We start from the raw sequence: 20,872 nt of genomic DNA on the forward strand, positions 1-20,872 counted from the left end.
CTATAGATACTTTTGTACCTGTTTCCTCCAGCATCTTCACAAGATCCTTTGCTGTTGTTCTGGGATTGATTTGCACTTTTCGCACCAAAGTTCATTCATGTCATACCGCTCCTTCCTGAGCGGTATAACGGCTGCGTGGTCCCATGGTGTTTATACTTGCGTACTATTGTTTGTACAGATGAACGTGGTACCTTCAGGCGTTGGGAAATTGCTCCCAAGGATGAACCAGACTTGTGGAGGTCTACAATTGTTTTTCTGAGGTCTTGGCTGATTTCTTTTGATTTTCCCATGATGTCAAGCAAAGAGATACTGAGCTTGAAGGTAGACCTTGAATTACATCCACAGGTACACCTCCAATTGACTCAAATGATGTCAAATAGCCTATCAGAAGCTTCTAAAACCATAACATCATTTTCTGGAATTTTCCACGCTGTTTAAAGGCACAGTCTATGTAAACTTCTAACCCACTGGAATTGTGAAATAGTGAATTATAAGTGAAATAATATGCCTGTAAACAATTGTTGGAAAAATTACTTGTGTCATGCACATAGTAGATGCCCCTACCGACTTGCCAAAACTACAGTTTGTTCATTGTGGAGTGGTTGAAAAACGAGTTTTAATGACTCCATCATAAGTGTATGTAAACTTCCGACTTCAAATCTATATGCAAGACATTAATTGCCAATACGATTAACTGGTGCAATTTCAGCAATACCTGGGTGAGATGGGTATTCTGTGCACATATGTACCATGATACACACCGGTCGTGGAGAAAATGTTATATGGAGTGTTTCCACTTATTCCCGACAATAAATCTCGCTGTAAATGAATTTGTCTGTGGCAATGACATGGTTGGCATATGGGGCTGTATGACTATCCATGGGCATCCTGTTTGATTATGGTGATATATATGTGACACTTCCTGCAAATAACATTGCTCTTTTGGCATGAGTATTGTCCATATTTGGTGATTTATAAGAACATTTTATTTTAATACGCCTGTATGCATAAGCCTTCTTAGCCTGGAATTCACTTCTGTTTCAAGATGGTTAAGGTTCCAGGCTTAAAAGGTGCTACATGGTCAATCTGCCGTCTGCATTGGCCGTGCAGAATTTACGGTGATATGGCCTCTGCAGGAGTCAGAGCATTCATACTTCTTGCGCTTCGCCAAGCAGAGCCGAGCTGTTGTGAAGGAAGTTGTCAAGGAGTTTGTGTTAATGCAGGACCTCCCGTCTTCACCTAATGTCAACCAATCATGTCAATGCGGAGATATACATAGCCCTCCGAATTGTTTCAAAATTTGAAAGGCGCACTGCGATGAGGTACATAGCTCAATTTGGTCTATGCGTGCGTTCAGGGGCTTCGCAATTGCGTCACACCATCCATACGGTGCCTCCGACCACATTTTAGGATCAAGCATAAATTGGCTCTTAGCCTATCAATGTATTTGAGATTGAAGAGGTTATGTGTGCTTGGTAGAATAACTTGAAAGAATATGCCTTTATGACACTGTTCAGTTTATAAAAGGAAAGAAAAGCTGTACCAGCTGATAATGTGCATATTGATGAAAACATAGATTATTGCATTGGTATGAATTTGGAGGACCACCATATTTGTCAAAACCTTGTCTGTCCGTGGATGACGCTTGCTTGCATGATGCTTGCAGGACTTGACTGACGGATTTTAGTGAGTCAAAATTCTAAACAGTGGGAAGGGGGACATTTGACAGCCCCCAACTCTTTTCATCTCAGTCAAGGACAATTCATTCCAGTGGATGGAAACAGACGAGGCAGATTGTCTGTCTCCACTTTCGCGCTGGAGATTTCTGCTGGGCTTTTGATTGGTTATTCCTGTGACTGTATGTAAATCGGATCCGGACGCATCCTGTAGGTGGTGGCTTGTGCTTCAGTGGCACAGGAGACGATCCAGAGAGGTTAGACCCGCAGCTTCTAACGGAGCTGTCCACTCCTCTGGTGGTGCTGAACGTCAGAGATTCGCTCTTCGTAGCCTACCCGATGGTTGATGGTATTCGAAAAGGATTTACAGACTTCACGTTTACAAACTTCTAGGCTATTGTGTGGATGTCGAGTTACAATCGGTGGATTTGATCGGACCAGTTTGACATATAGTTGTTGTGAACTACTGTTTAAAAAAACAATCTCGTTCGGATTATCCTTCTGGATGGTTTGCGTCTGGACATACAGGTAAAACACAATATACATGGATATTCATAGTGTTTCTACTGTTAAATAACACAAGTAAAAGGTGGAATGTGAATAGAAAAACAAACCATAGTCCACTGAAAGTGCACCTTCCATAAAAGTGTTTCATTTAGCATCGAACTGCAGTTTAATCGACATCAAAGGCAAATCCCTCTGTACAACTCTTTTCCATCACCGGAAATATGCCATCTTATTCAAAGCATATATGTATCGGGGTTGGCATTTAGTTTACTTACTTGATAAACCAAGCTATGTTTTCTGAACTGTAGGCAATGCAACTGCATCAGTTGATGGCAATGAAGTTGCGAGTGGAGTGCATGCTTTTTGTAAGTGCGCTATAGGTGACTGCGCTGCTAGAATGCCGTGATGAGTAGCCTAGTTCTGAAACGAAATCAATATGTTTGGGAATGAATATACATATTCAATATATATATATATATATATATATTCATTCCCAAACATGGCCCAACATATATATATATATATATTTGGGAATGGCAGGGACGGTCCACTCCGGTACTTCGGAGCGTTTCATTTCGCTGCATAGTATTTGGCGTGTTATTCTTGAGCATTATAATCCTTGTGACACTGTTAGCGGCGGAAGGATTACGGGATACTCGAGATTTTTTTTCATCCGCTCTCTCGCTGCGCGTGACTCATTTAGCTTTATAGAGACTGTGATGGACATTCATTTTATTTGTAAATTCTCCCGCTACTCTGCATTGTTGTGTACTGTATCTTCTCAACAGTAGATGTAGAACTTTAGTCCTGTTAAGTCTTTAAATCCGACTGGATAGTGTTATCGATTTGAATAAACTCCGACATTCTTTAAACTCTTACATTGAATTCAAACGGACTGTTTGTTGATCAATGGGTTGATTGGAGAGAATCTACCCAATGTGTTTTTGTATTGTCTGCCTCTGGCAGGCCTAATGACCCCTCTACTTCTCTCAGCCCCTTGCGATCCAAACTTGAAGATAACAGTCATGAGAAACCTCACATGTCAGCGCCACCTTGATTCAAATTCATCTGAAGGTGCTGAATATTGGAGAACTTGCGTTTAACAGTCCTTCAACCAGTTAGGCTATTGCTATTCAAGCATCGCCCATGCCGTCTACTCACTCTGTATCGATTAGATTTTTACTAATCGTGTCTCTTCCACTTCATGGGTTTGTGCCCCCTAATCTTAAACATCAGAAGGGAACAACACCTCTTCTGTCTAAATCCGAGAGAATTTGACACACACACACACACACACACACACACACACACACACACACACACACACACACACACACGTTGACATAAAAATGCTGTTAGCCAAGGCATTGATGGAATACCCAACACAATTCATTCCCCCGTAGACCGGCATAACCTACAATAACAACGAAAATGCATCTTTTACAATAAAAATGGAGTGACTGATACCCCATAAATCCATTGGAAATGTCACTATATGTAAATGAGTAAACGCCGACGTTCTGTACATTACCTTGGAAATAATAGATGACGCAGCGGGACAAGGCGGAGCCAAGTCCTTTTTCGGAGTTTATTTTTCCAAGGTAATGTACAGAACCGAGGCGTTTCACCAGCTTATACCAAAGTTGCCAAAGAAAACAATATGAAAGTACACATTTACCGCTGTCATTAAAAAAAAAGCAAATTCCTACTTTCTCAACTTTTGTTTGCTAGAGACGCAACCCAGTCGTTTGTTCGATCAGTTCGATATTTATGGACGCGACCCATTCGTTCGTTATTTATGTTCCGTTGCCATGCTCAGTGACAACCCAGTGGATCTGGGCCGATTCCGGCTGAGAGTCGGGTCATTCGGATGAGAGTCAGACTCGGCCGGCGTCATGTGACTGGAGTCTGGGCCGCCTTCGGCAGTATTATTTATGGTTACTATGCGGGGATTGAGCTCGGGCAGATTCCGGTCTGAGTTGTCTGGCCCAAATGTATTACTTGGTGCTCGGGCCGATTCCGGTGTGAGTTATCTGGCCCAAATGTATAACTTGGGGTTTTGGCCGATTGTGGTTACTCTCTGGCAGATGATTACAAGGGCTGCTTTATATAATTAACATTTCATTATTTATTTATTTTTCCATATTTTGTAATTGCTTCTGAGATCAAAAACATGTATTTATTTTTACATTAAATTCTTTAAGAGTGCTATTTAAGTAGTATTTTAGTATTAGTATATTTTAGATAAGCATTAAACCTTGTGGCTGGGGCCAACTGAGCAGCTGTCTAAGACACTGCATTGCATCGCATCGCAGTGCAAACTGCTGGTTCGATACCCGTGCTGGCTGCTACTGGGAGACACATGAGGCGACGCACAATTGGCCCAGCATCGTCCAGGTTAGGGGAGGGGTTGGCCGGCCCGGATGTCCTTGTCCCATCGTGCTGTAGCGACTCCTGTGGCGGGCCAGGTAAATGCACGCTGACACGGTCACCGGGTGTACGGTGTTTCATCCGACACATTCGTGCTGCTGGCTTCTGAGTTAAGCGTGCATTGTGTCAGGAAGCAGTGTGGCTTGGCGGGGTTGTGTTTGAGGACGCACGGCTCTCGACCTGCGGCCCTCCCGAGGCCGTACAGGAGTTGCAGCGATGGGACAAGACAATTGGATATGATGAAAAGAGGGTAAAAAATAAATACATTAAAAAAAAATTGGTGTGGATGGGTATAAAATGTATAATAGTAATATTTTAAATGACTAAATCGGGTAATTTTGTATACACTTATTTATAATAGCATCGGGCCGCTTCTGGGGGGATTCCGGTAGACGGAAACGGCCCGATATACTTGGATACATCCGTAACAATGAACTGATAATGCCTGATTTTGCCTGGCATAGCTAGAAAAGTTTGCCTTCTCGCCAGGACACACGACAGTGTTCATTACGAGGAGATCGCACTGCATATCAAACACTAGGCTAGAAGCTAGCTAAATACTTTGTTGCTAGCAAACCTGCCAAAATGGCTACCGAATTAAAAAAGATCAGTTGCTGAAAACAGCTGGTCAAACTAGAAACGTGGGAGGAATTGACAGCATAGGTACCAGAGAAATTCATGTTCATCACTCACAATGTTACATCATCAGGTGCTCCAAAAAGATGTCTCTGCAAAAAACAAATCAATCCTAGCTAGCTAGCTAAGTTTTTCCTCGTTGGACCTGCGTTTACAATGTATCCAATTTGGTTTGTGTAGTTGTTGGTTCAGCTTTCTGTAACTTTGTAGCAAGTATGGTCTGCGTGTGTAGGCTTATATTGCGTCATGATTGCAAGGTGTCCCGATATCTTTTCCAACTGTCCCGTTATCTGGTTTTAATGCTCATTCTAGAATGTTTTCTGGCCAGTCATGAATGAGTATTCAACAATGCTGTGGTATAAGAAGACATATGATAGCTAGGCTACACTGAATCCCATGCATTACAAACAGACATGAATTTCAAATACTTTATCTGGGCCTGTTAATCCCTGGTTTAATAAACCAACCAAAACGGCCAACCTCACCATCTGGCACTCCAGGCAGACTCAACCAAACGATTTTGAGCCCAGGTGTGATTACAAAACCTTTCAGCCAAACATTATCCAACTCAGTAGGACATTTGCTATTTGAAAGAGGCATTTTTCACACGTTTTAATTTCCGACCTAAATGTACCCAATTAAATTTGTTTAGCAACAGGTATGAGATTGTGCTGGGGGGAAAGGTTCTCATATTAATGGAAGAGCAGGAATTAATGTGCGCTCTGCCTCTCATTACAATGACTTAAAGCACCCTGGGGACCGAACCCACGCATGCTCATTTGCTAGACCAAGTGGCTTATTTCTTTCTGTCCTATTGTTACAATTTAAAAAGGAAAAAACGATCAGCACTTTTATTTTGAAATGTATGAATACAGCCCCTGGAAAATGGATTACGATTAGATTGAGATTAGAGAGCAGACAGGGGTACTCTGGCAATGTGTTGCACATATATTGGTGTTGGAAAGGTAATGGATGAAATATGAATGGAATACCACAGTGTTGGAGTAAACGTTTTGTAAATACTTGTATCATACTGTACCCTGATCCTCAATGCTTAATCTGTCTGGGAAACATGCCAAAGTGTTTAGGTTTGAGGGGTTAGGGGTCAATTGGGAATTTAGCACTTGTTGTGATTGATTGCAGCAGAGTCCTGAGTTCTAGTCATGTCTGGCAAATCTACGTCAGATCTACGTTAGTGCACAGTGGGTTGGGACAGGTGTTCGGGTTTGATTTGGGACTCACCACTATTCATGGCTATAGCTATTTTATGGGCTGTGAGAAATATCTTATCGACTTTGAATGACTTTGTCTCCATTAGGTCTATGTGAGACCAGTGAATACACAGACAGTGGGCTAGTCTAGCCTCATATTGCTAATGTAGCACAAATAGAGGGGCAGCTACAGACAAGGGCGTTTACAATCTCATTAACATGTTAGCACTTAGCTTAGTGAGTGATTAGGAACCCAATTGTAATAGTATGGTTCAATATTTCTTGTTTTTCATTTAAAGTGCACTTCATTGTGGCACAGCAATGCTATATGCCCATAGTGTGGATTTTGCCATTTTGACTGAATCTCAGCCATGGCATAACACTTTCATTAGTGTAACAGTATCCCCATTTGAAAGATACATTACGGATGTAAACGTGGCATGTATAACATAGGGCTCAAGCTGTTTGCTGTGTGCAGTACTGTCACGTATACTCCCTCTCCGGCCTCTAGGTCATCAGGCTGCTGTCCCCATCGTCAAGCGCACCTGCGCCTCATGACACTCACCTGGACTCCATCACCTCCTTGATTATCTTCCCTATATCTGTCCCTCCCCTTGGTTCTTTCCTCAGGTGTTATTGACTCTGTTTCATGTCGGTGCGTTGTTTGTGTTTCGTGTTGATTGTTTCGTTTCTTTATTAAAACACTCACTCCCTGTACTCGTTATAAGGACCGTGTCTTTAACCCTGTGGAGTTGATCCTTTTGGTCTTGAAGGCAGATGGTCAGGTCATTTATCTAGTTCATCAACAGGGTGGTTGAGGGTTAACGGGTTATCACAAGCTCGCCCACTGTAGCTGTGTGGTAATCCTGTGTGTACAGCAGAGTGTGTGTGTGCGTGTGTGCGTGTGTGTGTGTTCATGCCAACGTATGTGGGGTTACGGGGGTTGAGATCAAAACGCTAAGTATTGTTGATATTGTCTTTGTGGTTTGCTCTCTGGTTATTATGTGGGAGGAGTCTGCCCATGCATTGCACTTTAATGGACACACAGGTCACAGTTTGCCCCACATCACAGCGTTGGCCAAGTGTGGCCACATTGTTCTGGCCCTCCTTAGATAACATCACTGTGTTTATGTAATGTTGTGTAGTGATTGAGGAAAGCCCTGCTTACATTGCCCTGAGATTTCACATTCGTTTCATTGTCCAGTTCTTCAGTTCTTCTCTCAGCTATAGTTATAGAGAGAATGTCATGGGATTTTGTTGTATCTACAATATAATATTTAAGTGATAATGCCAGAGAAGTTGGTGTTTGGAGGATATATTGGCACGGGTGTTGTTAGGCCCGAGACGAAGTAGAAGCCAATTTATCCTCCAAACACCGGCTTCTCAGGCATTATCACTTTTATACAACGGGTTACCACCATATTCAAATAATGATTGACATATTTTAATGAAAAACTTTATTTTGATTCATTTATTCATACTATTTTATCCTTCCACAAGATATAGTCTCTACACAAATCTAGGGCTGGTATCCAAGCTGGCTGGACGTTCTTTCTATCGGTTTGGTTGCTAGAGACGCAACCCAGTCGTTCGTTCTAAATGTTCCATTTTCCATACTGGCTGGCAAAGTTGTTATCCCTTGTTTGCTAGCTAGCCAACTACGGCTAACTTATAGTCACGTCAAAAAGTGCAGCCAGAATAACAGCAAAGTAGCTGCATTTGCATTTGTTTAAGCTGTTTTCTAGAGACATTTATTTGGATACATCCATAACAATGAGCTAATGAGGCTCGATTTCACCTGGTATAGAAAATGGGCTCACTCGTCAAGACACTGTTGTTCAGAGGAGCTAGCCAACAACACAGCTAACACAATCACTTCAATCTGAAGCTGGAAAGACTGCAAACCAACTGCACTTGGTTTCGTTTTACCTTTTTTCAATTGACATTTCTTTGTATATATCCATAAAAATGATACCAGCTGATTCATGATTTCGACTGACTGAGAAACGCTGCCTGCTTGTCTGTCTCGTCCCGACTCCCTTCACGTTCATTACTATGGGACAGCTGGAGATTGAATGTCAGAGAGACAGACAGCAAGGTCTATACAAATCTCCGCTGTTGAAAACTAAATGTTAGTCTAAAATAAATGTGAGATAAGGTCTAGATGAATTTTATAGTGGTGATGAAGTTTATAAATTGCTTGGCTGGGATGAGGAGACAGCGGATTGCGCGGTCAGATGGAACAGAGTAAATAGGCATTTTAATATAATAGATTTAGACGGTAGTAACTTGTGGAATAGACACCGGCTGGAATGCTGTTTTAACCAATCAGCATTCAGGATTAGACCCACCCGTTGTATAAATGAGCATAGATGATTGCAACAATCCCCCTGGAGGCGTGACATACATTCATTCCTTTGATACATGGATTGTTATTGTTCCCAAGGCCAGTGACTGAAAACATTATTACAGGTGGTTGTCCAAAGCCAGTTGAATAATGCAACACTCTCTGAGGATAAATTAGGTTACATTTTAATAATTAATAGCAAGTCATTGATCACGGTGTAAGACCAAGGAAAGGTAGCCTTGCTAGATCAAAGAAAGACTGCCAGTCTGGTCGTACACTGAGGGGAACACACCTTGTTGGATGTTCTCGAAAATGATTAGCTAGAAACCTTTGAAAAGCGCCCGGGCTTGGAAGTCCCACTGAGAGCAAAGCAGACAGCTAACTTGGAAAACACTGGAGACTCATTACAGTGCAATGAATGACCGGCTGAACTCCCTTTTACCTCTTAACTCCTACAGGCTATGAGGCAGCCATATTGTTTTTGTCTTTTTTCGCCCACTTGTCACCAATAAAACCCTTTGTCTCTCAAAAGCAAACCATGGAGAGTTTTATTATTCTAAATGGCTTGTAGTGTGTTCATATCCAGTACCATAAAGTATAATGAGACTTCTAGTACATTGAATGGTGCTTTTATAAAAAAATTGAATTGACGGTAATGCCTCGTTGTCTGCTGATGCATTCTGCTGGTGGTGCTGAGAGCTGAGAGATAGTCACTGCTGAGCCTCTCAATCATTGAAATTCAACATTTCATTTTCAAGTGTTTATCTTCTCAGGATATGGACTTCCTAGGATGATTTATAAGGGATTACGTTTTAAGAGTGATTTAGTTCGGAGGGCTTTGTCGCCACAGTGTTACGTGATGATGTGATCTAAGCATTCATCTGTGCTGGTTTATTTTATAACCAACTAAATACATTTGACATTTTAGTAATTTAGCAGACACTTCTATCCAGAGCGACATACAATTTCTGCATTCATCTTAAGATAAAGATATGTGGGACAACCACACATCACAGTCATAGTAAGATGTTTCCTCAAAGTAGCTATCAGAAAAGTCAGAACTAGTAAGGGAGAAAAAGTCAAGTACGAGTGTTAGTTTTTATTTTACTTGGAGAAGAGAGGGTAACTTTAGTTCATGTAAGGATACAGTAATTAGTTTGAAAACAGTTATATTTATCTGTAAGAATGTTTTTGTTTTGTGTGTGCAGTTGATAGAAGGCTGGATTTCTTGACAGACAGATTGATAGGCATGCCAGTCAGGCAGACGGACACACACACACACACACACACACACACACACACACACACACACACACACACACACACACACACACACACACACACACACACACACACACACACACACACACACACACACACACACACACACACACACTCCCCTAACAGGCATGCGTCTTCAGTGCACAAGGGATTTAGGGGGAAAGATACAACACACAAAGCATAAGTTCAAAGCTCAATGGGATCACATTTAATGCATTGGGATGGATATCTGAATGAAACCAGATAACAGCCTCATAAAAAGGATTTGGGATAATAAATAATTCGAATGCAACATGTAGACGACAAATGTACACAAGGGCCTAACTCCTCGCTCATTTGTTATCTGGTGGGGCGAGCGTGTGCCTGCGTTATCCGCCTGGCTCATCTGTTATCTGGTGGGGCGAGCATGTGCCAGTGTTATCCGCCTGGCATTTGGAAGCTGTGTTCCTTGTGTAATGAGTCAGGGATATTTATCAGCTGTTCGGTGTCCACTTTAGGACACCCTAAGCCCTAGCCCCTCAGAGGGTGAGGTCTTTTTCGTGAAGGTTAAGGCCTTTTAGGACATCCTTGGCCTCAAGCCTCACGGCTAACCCCTCACAAAGAGTGGTGAGAGGGTGAGCGTGCAACGCTGTTCCATCTATCTGGCATTTGGAGGCTTTGTTCCTCACAAGGAGGGGTGAGGCATGAGGCTGGAGGTTAAGGGTGTCCTACAATGGGCACCGTACATCTGTCCCTAGGCCAGGATTAGTCTTCTGGTTCCTCTCTTATCCTTTTAAGTTGGGCACGTGACCAACAGTTTACATGGCTTAGGTCATGTGACCACTGCCAGACATACTGGAAAGACGTTGATAATTGCCCTCTAGGTAGAGGAACTAAAAAAAAAAACTATGTTTTATTGTCACATACACCAGATATGTAGGTGCAGTAAAATGTGTTGTTTTACAGGGTCAGGCATAGTGGTATGTGTCCCTGGAGCAAATTAGGCGTAAGTGCCTTCCTCTAGACCACATCGACAGATTTTTCATCTCGTCGGCTCGGGTTTTCAAGCCAGTGACGTTTTGGTTACTGGCCCAACGCTCTAACCGCTAGGCTACCTGACACCCTCAGGGACAGTCTATATGTGTCTATGTCCCCACATGAAAATAATACTACAGTTTATAATAGAATACTTACTATAGAATTCTGCAGTAAACTGCAGTATACTGTAGAACACTATACTGCACACTGTAGTATCCCTAGATCATGTGTATTACTTACGATAGAATGTTGTACTATACTGTAGAATACTATAGTAAATACTACAGTATTATCCCCCAAAAATACACTGTAGTATTTACTACAGTAATGTCTGCAAAAACACTCCACTTTTTTTTAACTATAGTAAATACTACAGTATTTAATTTGGATATACCCTTCCCATTCCCCTCCCCCTTATCCTGATTTGTGCCACTCATAAGAGAGAAACATACATGCCAAGTATAGATCATATTGTGTTCCAAACAGGTTCTAGAAAAGAGCGGAAGCGCTGAACTTGGAAAGTTACATTTGAGTTCTGTCAGTGTAGTTTTCTTGATGCAGTATGAGGGAGGCAACTCAAACCACTTATACAGTGTCTGATGAATATCAGAGAAGGATTGTACTTTCGATATAACGTGGGACCATAACTATTGAGAGTTGTTTCATCTTCTGCAGCATCAAAACGTTATAATTATACCGTTTAAAACATCCCAGATGTGCCCTCCGTCTTGTTCAGATTACTGACAATCTAAAGGCTGCAACTGGGCCGAATCCACATTAGTTGTCAGAGAATGCGAGTCAGGCATTGAAAGCAACACATCACACGAGACGGACACTATTTCTACCCATAGACATAGACTCAAATAAACATCTGTTGTCATGTGCATGGAGATTAATAGTTTCCAAGTAAAAATGACATGTCAACATGGAAATGTTCTATTTTACTCCACAATGCTTTTTATTTGGGGAAATATATTGAGATATTTGAGGTTCATGTTTTTTTCCATATGTAGTCAGGGGGACACATTGGTATTGGTGTAGAGTTCCCATTGGAACCATGCATACATTGCCTAGAGGCTGCAATTTGTAACACATTATCTATCTCGCAAGTATATGGTATGTGGCAAAGTAATTACGCCAAGCAACAATATGAGTTTTATATGTTCTGTAAGTTCTGACTGGTGTAGTGTGAGGAATATGAATTGAAGGAACAGACAATTTGCAGGTAGGCTAAAGGAAACATTGGGTTCCGATGTGAAGTAGGTTTGCTGATAGACACAGAGCAGGGACAAGTTTGGGCACCATCATCGGGAAATATAATATTTTTTTTCTCCCACTACTGTAATATCAGTGGGTTTATTGTCTGTCTTCTATGTGTAGGCTGTTAGGAGAGAGAACAAGACACCAAAATAAGCTCAGCTCCTGTGAGAGTTACAAAGTTAAGAGCATAGCAGTAGTGCAGAAGGTTCGGTGTTGCTTTGAAACTGAAGGATCTCTCCCGTCACTTTATCTGTGTAGGCTACAATGCTGGTGGGCAGTGGGAGTAAGAGAAGTGCCACGATAACTTTTGGAAAGAAGACGCGGGATATTGTTTGTGTGGCAGACACACAGCACAGCAGATATTTCCAATGTAGAAGACATCTTGGAGACAAACAGCAGTAACTCCATCCTGGAAATTGATCTATATAGAAATACTGCTGAGCATGCTTAAAGAGATCTGCTTATGCACCTGGGGGTTTGCATCTGTTTAAATGTAGAAAATATGAGTGGGGAGGAGTAGGAGTGTTGAGCACTAGAACTGGCAATTTATTTTCCTGGTCGGGGTCACATCGTCAAGAAATTCTCTCTAGTCATCACGCAAAGCACAACCATAGCATAGCTGCACACATGTAGATCAACATAGACATGTAGTATATGAAGTCAGGTTCACTGAGAAGGCAATCCGCCAGTCAAACAAATGACATTGCCTCTTTGTATTTAACTAGGTAAGTCAGTTAAGAAGAAATTCTTATTTACAATGACGGCCTAGACCGGCCAAATGTGCGCCACCCGATCACAGCTGGTTGCGATACAGCCTGGATTTGAACCAGGGTGTCTGTAGTGACAATTCAAGCACTGAGATGCAGTGCCTTTGACCGCTGCACCACTCGGGAGCCCAGCTCTTAGTAATGTCAACGGAAGAAAACCTCCCTCTGTGTTTTACTAGTCTCAAACTGCATTTGCCATACCGCCACTTTCAGTCTCTCTCACTTTGCTCCCCACGCAAACACCCACTGCTCTGAAGCCTTGCGATCTGTCTCTCAAATGCAGCCCCTGGTTGATTTAAAAGCAGATGTGGGTTTTACTTGAAAAGGTTTGCACTTCGTTTGCCATCTTTGTAGAAGGAATCAAATGTTAATGAAGTTGTCATGGGACAGCTGTACTTTCATTGGCATAAAAAGAAACATAATTAATTTTATTCAAACCCAAGCCCTCTAACAAATGTATTGGTTCAGTCAGTAATACACTTGATTTTATACTGCACATCAAACCAGAGGCGTACAACAAGAAAGATCCATACTGCCATGATGATTAATTTAATATATCAATGAATCATCTAACCAGCAACCACAGTATTACCATATCATCACTAAGTTATGAGTATCAAGGGATACACAGGCTTATGCAACATATTATGACATTGGTGGCAGATGAAGTGAGTTTCCCCCACAATCATTTATTATTATCATTGCATATTGATGTATATCCCCCACTGCAAAACATGACAGTAGGAAAATAATATACATTCACAATGATATGCCTTAGTCTGTGACACAAGATCCAAAATAAATGCCATTCCATTTAACAATTAGACACCAGTGGGAAACAGTAGATTTTGATGCCACTGGCAGACCTAGACCTGGGTTCAAATACTATTTAAATCTTTTAGCATTTGCTTTAGCCTGCCTGGAATGTCATATGGGTGGGGTTTGCACTTGCTACTATTCTATTGGTTCCATTGCACCAGACAAGCTCAGTCAAGCCCAGCTAATGTATTCAAAATGATCTCACATAGTATTTGAACCTGGATCTGCTCTGTCCTCAAACAACAGAGAAAGAGTGGCATCGTCAGCACAGGGACTAGCAAGTGCAGAGGAAGCCAAGAAGTCACAGGCACACAGTATGAACACTTCCTTGTCTTACAGCAGATTTTCGTGACACATTGTTTTTGTGAATTTGACCCTTCACCTATGGGAACAAGCACTGCCAGAGTTGTCGAGATATGTCTACTACTCAGAGCAACAGGAGAACAGGGTCACACCCATGATGTCAGTTATCCTACGCTTGCGGTGCGAGGAGGACTTTAAAGCAGCGACATTCGTGGAGTTTTCAGGCAGTTCTATTGAAAAAGGAGAGGCGGAATTGTAAACCAGTGACTCGAACGCATGTTGAGGCAGTATAACATTAGCATGTGCTGTGTCTTTCCATGTTTCCCGCATTATCTGGGCCACAGAAATAGCTTTTTAAGGAAATTATCTTTGTTTCTCAATGATGTTTGTTTAATTGCCGTCGTGCCAAGGTCGAACTTTTTTTCACACTGTGTAATGAATAATTGAAGGCGAGTTATATTCAGTGTGGTGTTATTGCTTTAATAGATAGGAATCCTTTTCCGGTGTGATGTATTAGCTGCCACTATACCTTATGTAAATCGCATTTGGATGTAACTGATGAAAATGATTGTATTAAGCCATACTTTCTGTCTCACAGTGAAGTTAATTGTATTGGAAGTTATACTGCTGTACTGCTACCTAATTAATGCTTAATTAATGCAAAATCACCACCTTAATTATCCTAATACATCGACTCCTTTATCTTCCTTTATCTTAAATTTCTCTTGATGCCTATTTCCATTTAATTGATTCCAAAGCAGAGCTGATCTTCTTTGCTGATTGTGAGGCACTTATTGATAGCATTAGTTTAAACCAACGACAGATTTGTGGTGTCTATTGTCTACACTAATAGCCTCTTGGTTAATGTATGGTCTCAGCCCCCCAACTGATATTGAACTGCAGCCACGTCGAAGGGGTCTGCCGAACTGCTCACTATGTCTGTTTTGTTTTTGACAGAAACAGACCAATGAGGACATCCAGATGGTGCTCGCTGGCGTTCTTGTTGGGAGCGGTCTCCCTCGGAGTGGGAGTCATTGAGGGGAGACCGGGCAAGGAGGAGGGATTCGGTCCGCCACCGTATCGACCTGTCATGAGGTTCCGACATAAGGTATTGATTTCCTTCCTCTTCCATTAGCCTTTTCGTAACAAGAGAACTCTGCAGCGTTGCCAATTATGAAGCTAATCACAATGGAGTTTTCCCAGAGTGCATCGAGCAACTTTTTTTTGTAGTTTTTTTCAGGCTCACAAAAAAACAGTGATTTATTACTGGTGTTTTGCCAGGGAGACTTGAGCATCAAGTTAACATAACATTTGGAAATTTAGGGGAAGAGAAGGGGAAGTTATCAGAGGGGGCATTAATGCTAAAAGTGAATTGCCTTTTTAGAAAAACATACAAGTTGAAAGTGTAATTGAACATTTATCGTCTCGACAGCGCAGGCCGAGCTCTGCAAGCACAATCAGATTCCAAGAAAAAAGTATTTCCAAAGCACTAACAAGCTTTCTCTCTCCCCCACTCTCTCTTTCATACTTACAAAGACGAGGGTTGTGCGATATCCATATTACGTAATAGATCAATTACGTCCAATTGTAATGGATTATACTTTGGCAAAGGAAACCGTTTGATGGGCACACGCACGCTCTTTTGTCTGCAGGCATTTGTGTGTGTGTGTGCGTGTTTTCCCCCGAACACACATTTACTGTAAATCCCCCATGAGTGATCAGCATTGGAATACACTCTCCTCAGCCGCTGTAAGAACAGAGATAAAACTTGCCCACTGATTTCCATATTATACCCCATTACTTTGAGACAGTCTTCTGCCATCTCCAAATAGAGACATTATCCTTTTTTGCTTAGAGATTCTTTCAATTAGCTAAGTCATGTTGGTATGTGAATAAAAAAATGAGAAAGAATGGTCATTTTAAGCCCAGGGATCAGTGTTGATTATGACATTGTGTGAGAGAGAACAAGAGTAAGAGAGACAGAGAGGAAGTAGGAGGACAGATGGTGTAAACAGAACTTGAGACCGGCTAGTCGGCTACACTGCGCCAGAGGCTGGAAGCTGTCTGTAGACTGACTCGAAGGTCACATTGGCATGGGAGTGTTAAAAAAAGCCTAATATTGGCTATGTTTTCATTAATGTGGAACATGTTGTGTTGAGAGTGGCTTAGGAAAAATACAAGTATGGACAGTTCTGGGCATTGCTGTGTTGCTTTTTTTGAGTCACAATTATTTATAGAAGTGGTGCCAACGCATATGCAAATGCATCTACATTTGTTACATTGATTTAGACAAGGTCACACGTGTATCTTCAAGTAGGAACGGACTCTAATCTACACTCTTTGAAAAAAAGGTGCTAAGCAGAACCATATAGGGTTCTTTGGTTTGTCCCTGTAGTGGAACCCTTTTTGGTGCTGGTTAGAACCCTTTGCAGAGGGTTTTACCTAAAACCCTCTATGAAGGGTTCTTCATAGAACCCACTGTAAATGGTTCTACCTAGAACTCTATGAAGGGTTCTTGCTAGAACCCTCTATGAATGGTTCCACCAGCCTTATTAGCCTTTAAAATGAAACTCTTTATGACAATACATTACATACAGTGCATTTGGAAAGTATTCTGACCCCTGAACTTTTTCCACAATTTGTTACGTTAGTCTTTTTCTAAAAGGGATTTTTTTCCTCGTCAATCTTCACACAATACCCCATAATGACAGAGCAAACATAGGTTTTTAGAAATGTCACATTTGTGACCGACCGACTCGATTCGGTCTTATGTAGCAACATTTGAAATTGTCTTTTTTTTAAAATATTGAATAAAAGTAGACTCAGCGCTAGAAAATGGTATCTCATACACTACAGTTGAAGAACAATGGGAAAGTAATTCTGCTTTGAAAGTTGATAAAAATCACTTTTGAGAAAATGGACCTTGAATGTTTTGATACCTACTGGAGAGCTTTTCTTTGTCTGTCTACACCCATTCAGCATCGTTCACACCCTCTTAAGATTCACATGTGAGGCTATGTACTAAACAAACAAAGATCTCAAGACTAAAGGCTGGTTTATACTATGGGTGTGTTCGTAAATTTAATCTGGATTGCAAGAGTGTGCTCTGGGCATTCGGAAACGGTCTCGGAGCGTACTGACCTAACAACAGCAGTCGAGCACCCAAGCTAACTGGCTATCGCTGGCTAGCTACTTCCAGACACAAATGAGAGAACACTCCACTCTGACCATTTTACTCACCCTAGCAGAGCTGGTTAGGCTGTTTTTATGTTATCCAGAGCGTTGGTGACTGAAACTCTGCTGCTGGCAACAATTGAATTACTCTTTTTGCCAACTTTTACTGACACCGGCCATATTCAACAGGTTTTGAGCGTTCATAAATTCGTCAGTTATTCTGCGCTCTGGCACACTCAGACGAGAGTGCTCTGAAACCGAAGTAGATAGCCAAAGCGAATTTACCAGCTACGTCTATTGACAGTTGTCGCAGTGACATTATAAACATTCTATTGAAACATTCATAAAGTCCCATAACAGATTCTTCGAAAGGACGAAATAGCAACATCTTTCAATGTCCATTTCTTTTCTAAAGCAAGGAGAGTATATTTTCCTACACTCTTAAAAATAAAGGTGGAAGTTGGATCCAAATAAGATTTTTAAGAACGATTCCATATGGGATCCATTTTAGGGTCTCTGAAGAACCATAAATGGGATGGTTTTTTGAAGAACCTTACATAAATCCAAAACCAGAAATGTTTTGGCCCTCCAGGGCCGGAATTGAATAGCCCTGCTGTAGGCTTCAAAGCGGCAAACAGTAGTTGAAACCATAACAAAGTGACTCCCCGCCCCTGTTTTGGTAAAAAGCTGAGGGATGAGGCTGATGAAATTGAACCTCTCACAAATTCATAGGCAGAGCTATGGATGTGAGGACTGACAGTCCATTATATAGATAGTTTGAACCATGTTTTGAGGCTGTACAGTGCATTCGGAAAGTATTCAGACCCTTTGACCTTTTCCACATTGTTACATTACAGCCATATTAAAAAATGGATTCAATTATACACACAATACCTCATAATGACAAAGCAAAAACACTTTTTTTTTGTTGACATTTTTGCAAATGTATTAAAAATAAAAAATAGAAATACCATATTTACATAAGTATTCAGACCTTTTGCTATGACACTCGAAATGGAGGTGCATCAGGTTTCCATTGATCATCCTTAAGATGTTTTTACAACTTGACTGGAGTCCACCTGTGGTAAATTCAATTGATTGGACATGATTTGGAAAGGCACCAGTACCACCCATGGCTGTGTTTGCTAGTGACAGAGACATGGTTGTTGCATTAATACATTTTCACCAAGTGAGATCGTAATTTAATATGTTGTCATTAAAATTGTATTATTTAAGACAATACATTACATATTTTGAGGGCCTAGTTTTACCCTAACACAGTGTCTTGAAACTCATAGTTTACAGGCCTCATCAGGCCTGCAAGTCACATTATGCTGGCTTGCAAAGTGATATGTAATTCCTACAAGAGTCCAGCCAAGAGTTTGGATAATCAACATTTAGAAATTTTATTCACCGGAATTCAGAACGACTAAGATATGAGACTATCTTAAAACATCTCAACTGGAACAACCACTTCAGTAACGGGTGCAATAAGTCCAAGTAACAGATTGCATTTTTTTTACAGTATATTCCAGTAGCAAAAGATGAATTATCAATCAATCAATGTAAATACAAAAACAATAATATTGAAACTACCAATTCTAAAAATCTATCTGCAATAGAGCATGCTGGGAAATATGATAATGATTGGCGTGGTTTTGGTTCAACTCTGGCTATTAACGCCTATTTGCTGTGTGCAATGAAAGGGACACATCTTCATGCCTTAGATGCCACGTCAAGAACCCCACACTTAACCCTAAGGTTCTTTATCGGGCAACAGTTCACCAAGGAACCTTAAGAGCTGAGGAAGAACCATTTAAGAACCTGTATTTTTTTCAGTGTAGGTATACCACTTTAAACTGCGGGACATTAACTGCATTGGCCATATAATGACTTCATCAATCAAGTTCTCAGCAGCAGGACTGAACAGCTTCTGCTCTGCTGTCTACTGCTCAGCACTCTCTTTCTCTGTCACCTGTCTATCTCTCAGAATTAGGCTGCGTCTCATGCTAAACCATTGTGTAGTTTAGTGAGCTGCACATTATGATGCTAAGCAGTACAGACTTGGGTTCAAATACTATTTTAAATTATTTCAAATATTTTATGTTCGATTGAGCTCGCCTGGCTTAACGAAACAATTAGAGAAGTTCCACAAGAGCAAATCTCGCCCACCTGGCACAAAGGCAGGCTAAAATTAACTCTTAATGTAGCTGAAAGATTTTAAATAGTATTTGAACCCAGGTCTGGTCAGTAGGACTTTCTATACTTTAGATACTGGCCCAATAACCAACCATTCATCCTGGACATACACTGTATTCATTCATTACTCCTTCAAATGTAATGAAATTCGATTTTTTTTAATTATTATTTGGCTATGCAGGCCTCTGGCGAAAACGAATAAAGAAAAAATTATATGCAATAATCACAGATCTTTTCTGGCTGGCAAACATAATAGGTCCCACACTATATTTTCTCTCAGGGCCCAACTCCCTTATCACTTGGACACACAGGCTGGTGTAGATCACCAAGGGAGTACCACAAGGCTCGATCCTAGGCCCCACGCTCTTCTCAATTTACATCAACAACATAGCTCAGGCAGTAGGAAGCTCTCTCATCCATTTATATGCTGATGATACAGTCTTATACTCAGCTGGCCTCTCCCCAGATTTTGTGTTAAATGCTCTACAACAAAGCTTTCTTAGTGTTCAACAAGCATTCTCTACCCTTAACCTTGTTCTGAACACCTCCAAAACAAAGGTCATGTGGTTTGGTAAGAAGAATGCCCCTCCTCCCACAGGTGTTATTACTGCCTCTGAGGGTTTAGAGCTTGAAGTAGTCACCTCATACAAGTACTTGGGAGTAGGGCTAGACGGTGCACTGTCCTTCTCTCAGCACATATCAAAGCTGCAGGCTAAAGTTAAATCTAGACTTGGTTTCCTCTATCGTAATCACATCTTTTTTACCCCAGCTGCAAACTAACCCTGATTCAGATGACCATCCTACCCATGCTAGATTACAGAGACATAATTTATAGATCGGCAGGTAAGGGTGCTCTCAAGCAGCTAGATGTTCTTTACCATTCGGCCATCAGATTTGCCACCAATGCTCCTTATAGGACACGTCACTGCACTCTATACTCCTCTGTAAACTGGTCATCTCTGTATACCCGTCGCAAGACCCACTGGCTGATGCTTATTTATAAAACCCTCTTAGGCCTCACTCCCCACTATCTGAGATATCTACTGCAGCCCTCGTTCTGCCAGTCACATTCTGTTAAAGGTCCCCAAAGTACACACAACCCTGGGTTGCTCCTCTTTTCAGTTCCCTGCAGCTACCGACTGGAACCAGCTGCAACAAACACTCAAATTGGACAGTTTTATCTCAATCTCTTCATTCAAAGACTCAATCATAGACACTCTTACTGACAGTTGTAACTGCTTTGTG

General features: G+C 41.3%; 1 protein-coding gene across 5 annotated transcripts in view; it reads left to right on the plus strand.

The window, feature by feature from the left end:
• The first annotated feature begins 1,731 nt into the window (after positions 1 to 1,731).
• The window catches only part of LOC106611554 (follistatin-related protein 5), a 161,281-nt gene continuing 142,140 nt past the window's right edge, over positions 1,732 to 20,872 (plus strand). For 2 of the 5 annotated variants that reach the window (XM_014211881.2, XM_014211882.2), the window contains exons 1-2: positions 1,732 to 2,204; positions 15,212 to 15,362. In XM_014211881.2, coding sequence (XP_014067356.2) covers positions 2,023 to 2,204; positions 15,212 to 15,362 — 333 coding nt within the window. In that variant the 5' untranslated portion in view covers positions 1,732 to 2,022. The remainder of the gene's footprint in view (positions 2,205 to 15,211; positions 15,363 to 20,872) is intronic. The other 3 variants (XM_045723863.1, XM_014211883.2, XM_014211884.2) reach the window with 3 other exon arrangements.

This window comes from Salmo salar, chromosome ssa09 (assembly GCF_905237065.1).
Source record: "Salmo salar chromosome ssa09, Ssal_v3.1, whole genome shotgun sequence".
NCBI classification, from domain to species: Eukaryota; Metazoa; Chordata; class Actinopteri; order Salmoniformes; family Salmonidae; genus Salmo; species Salmo salar.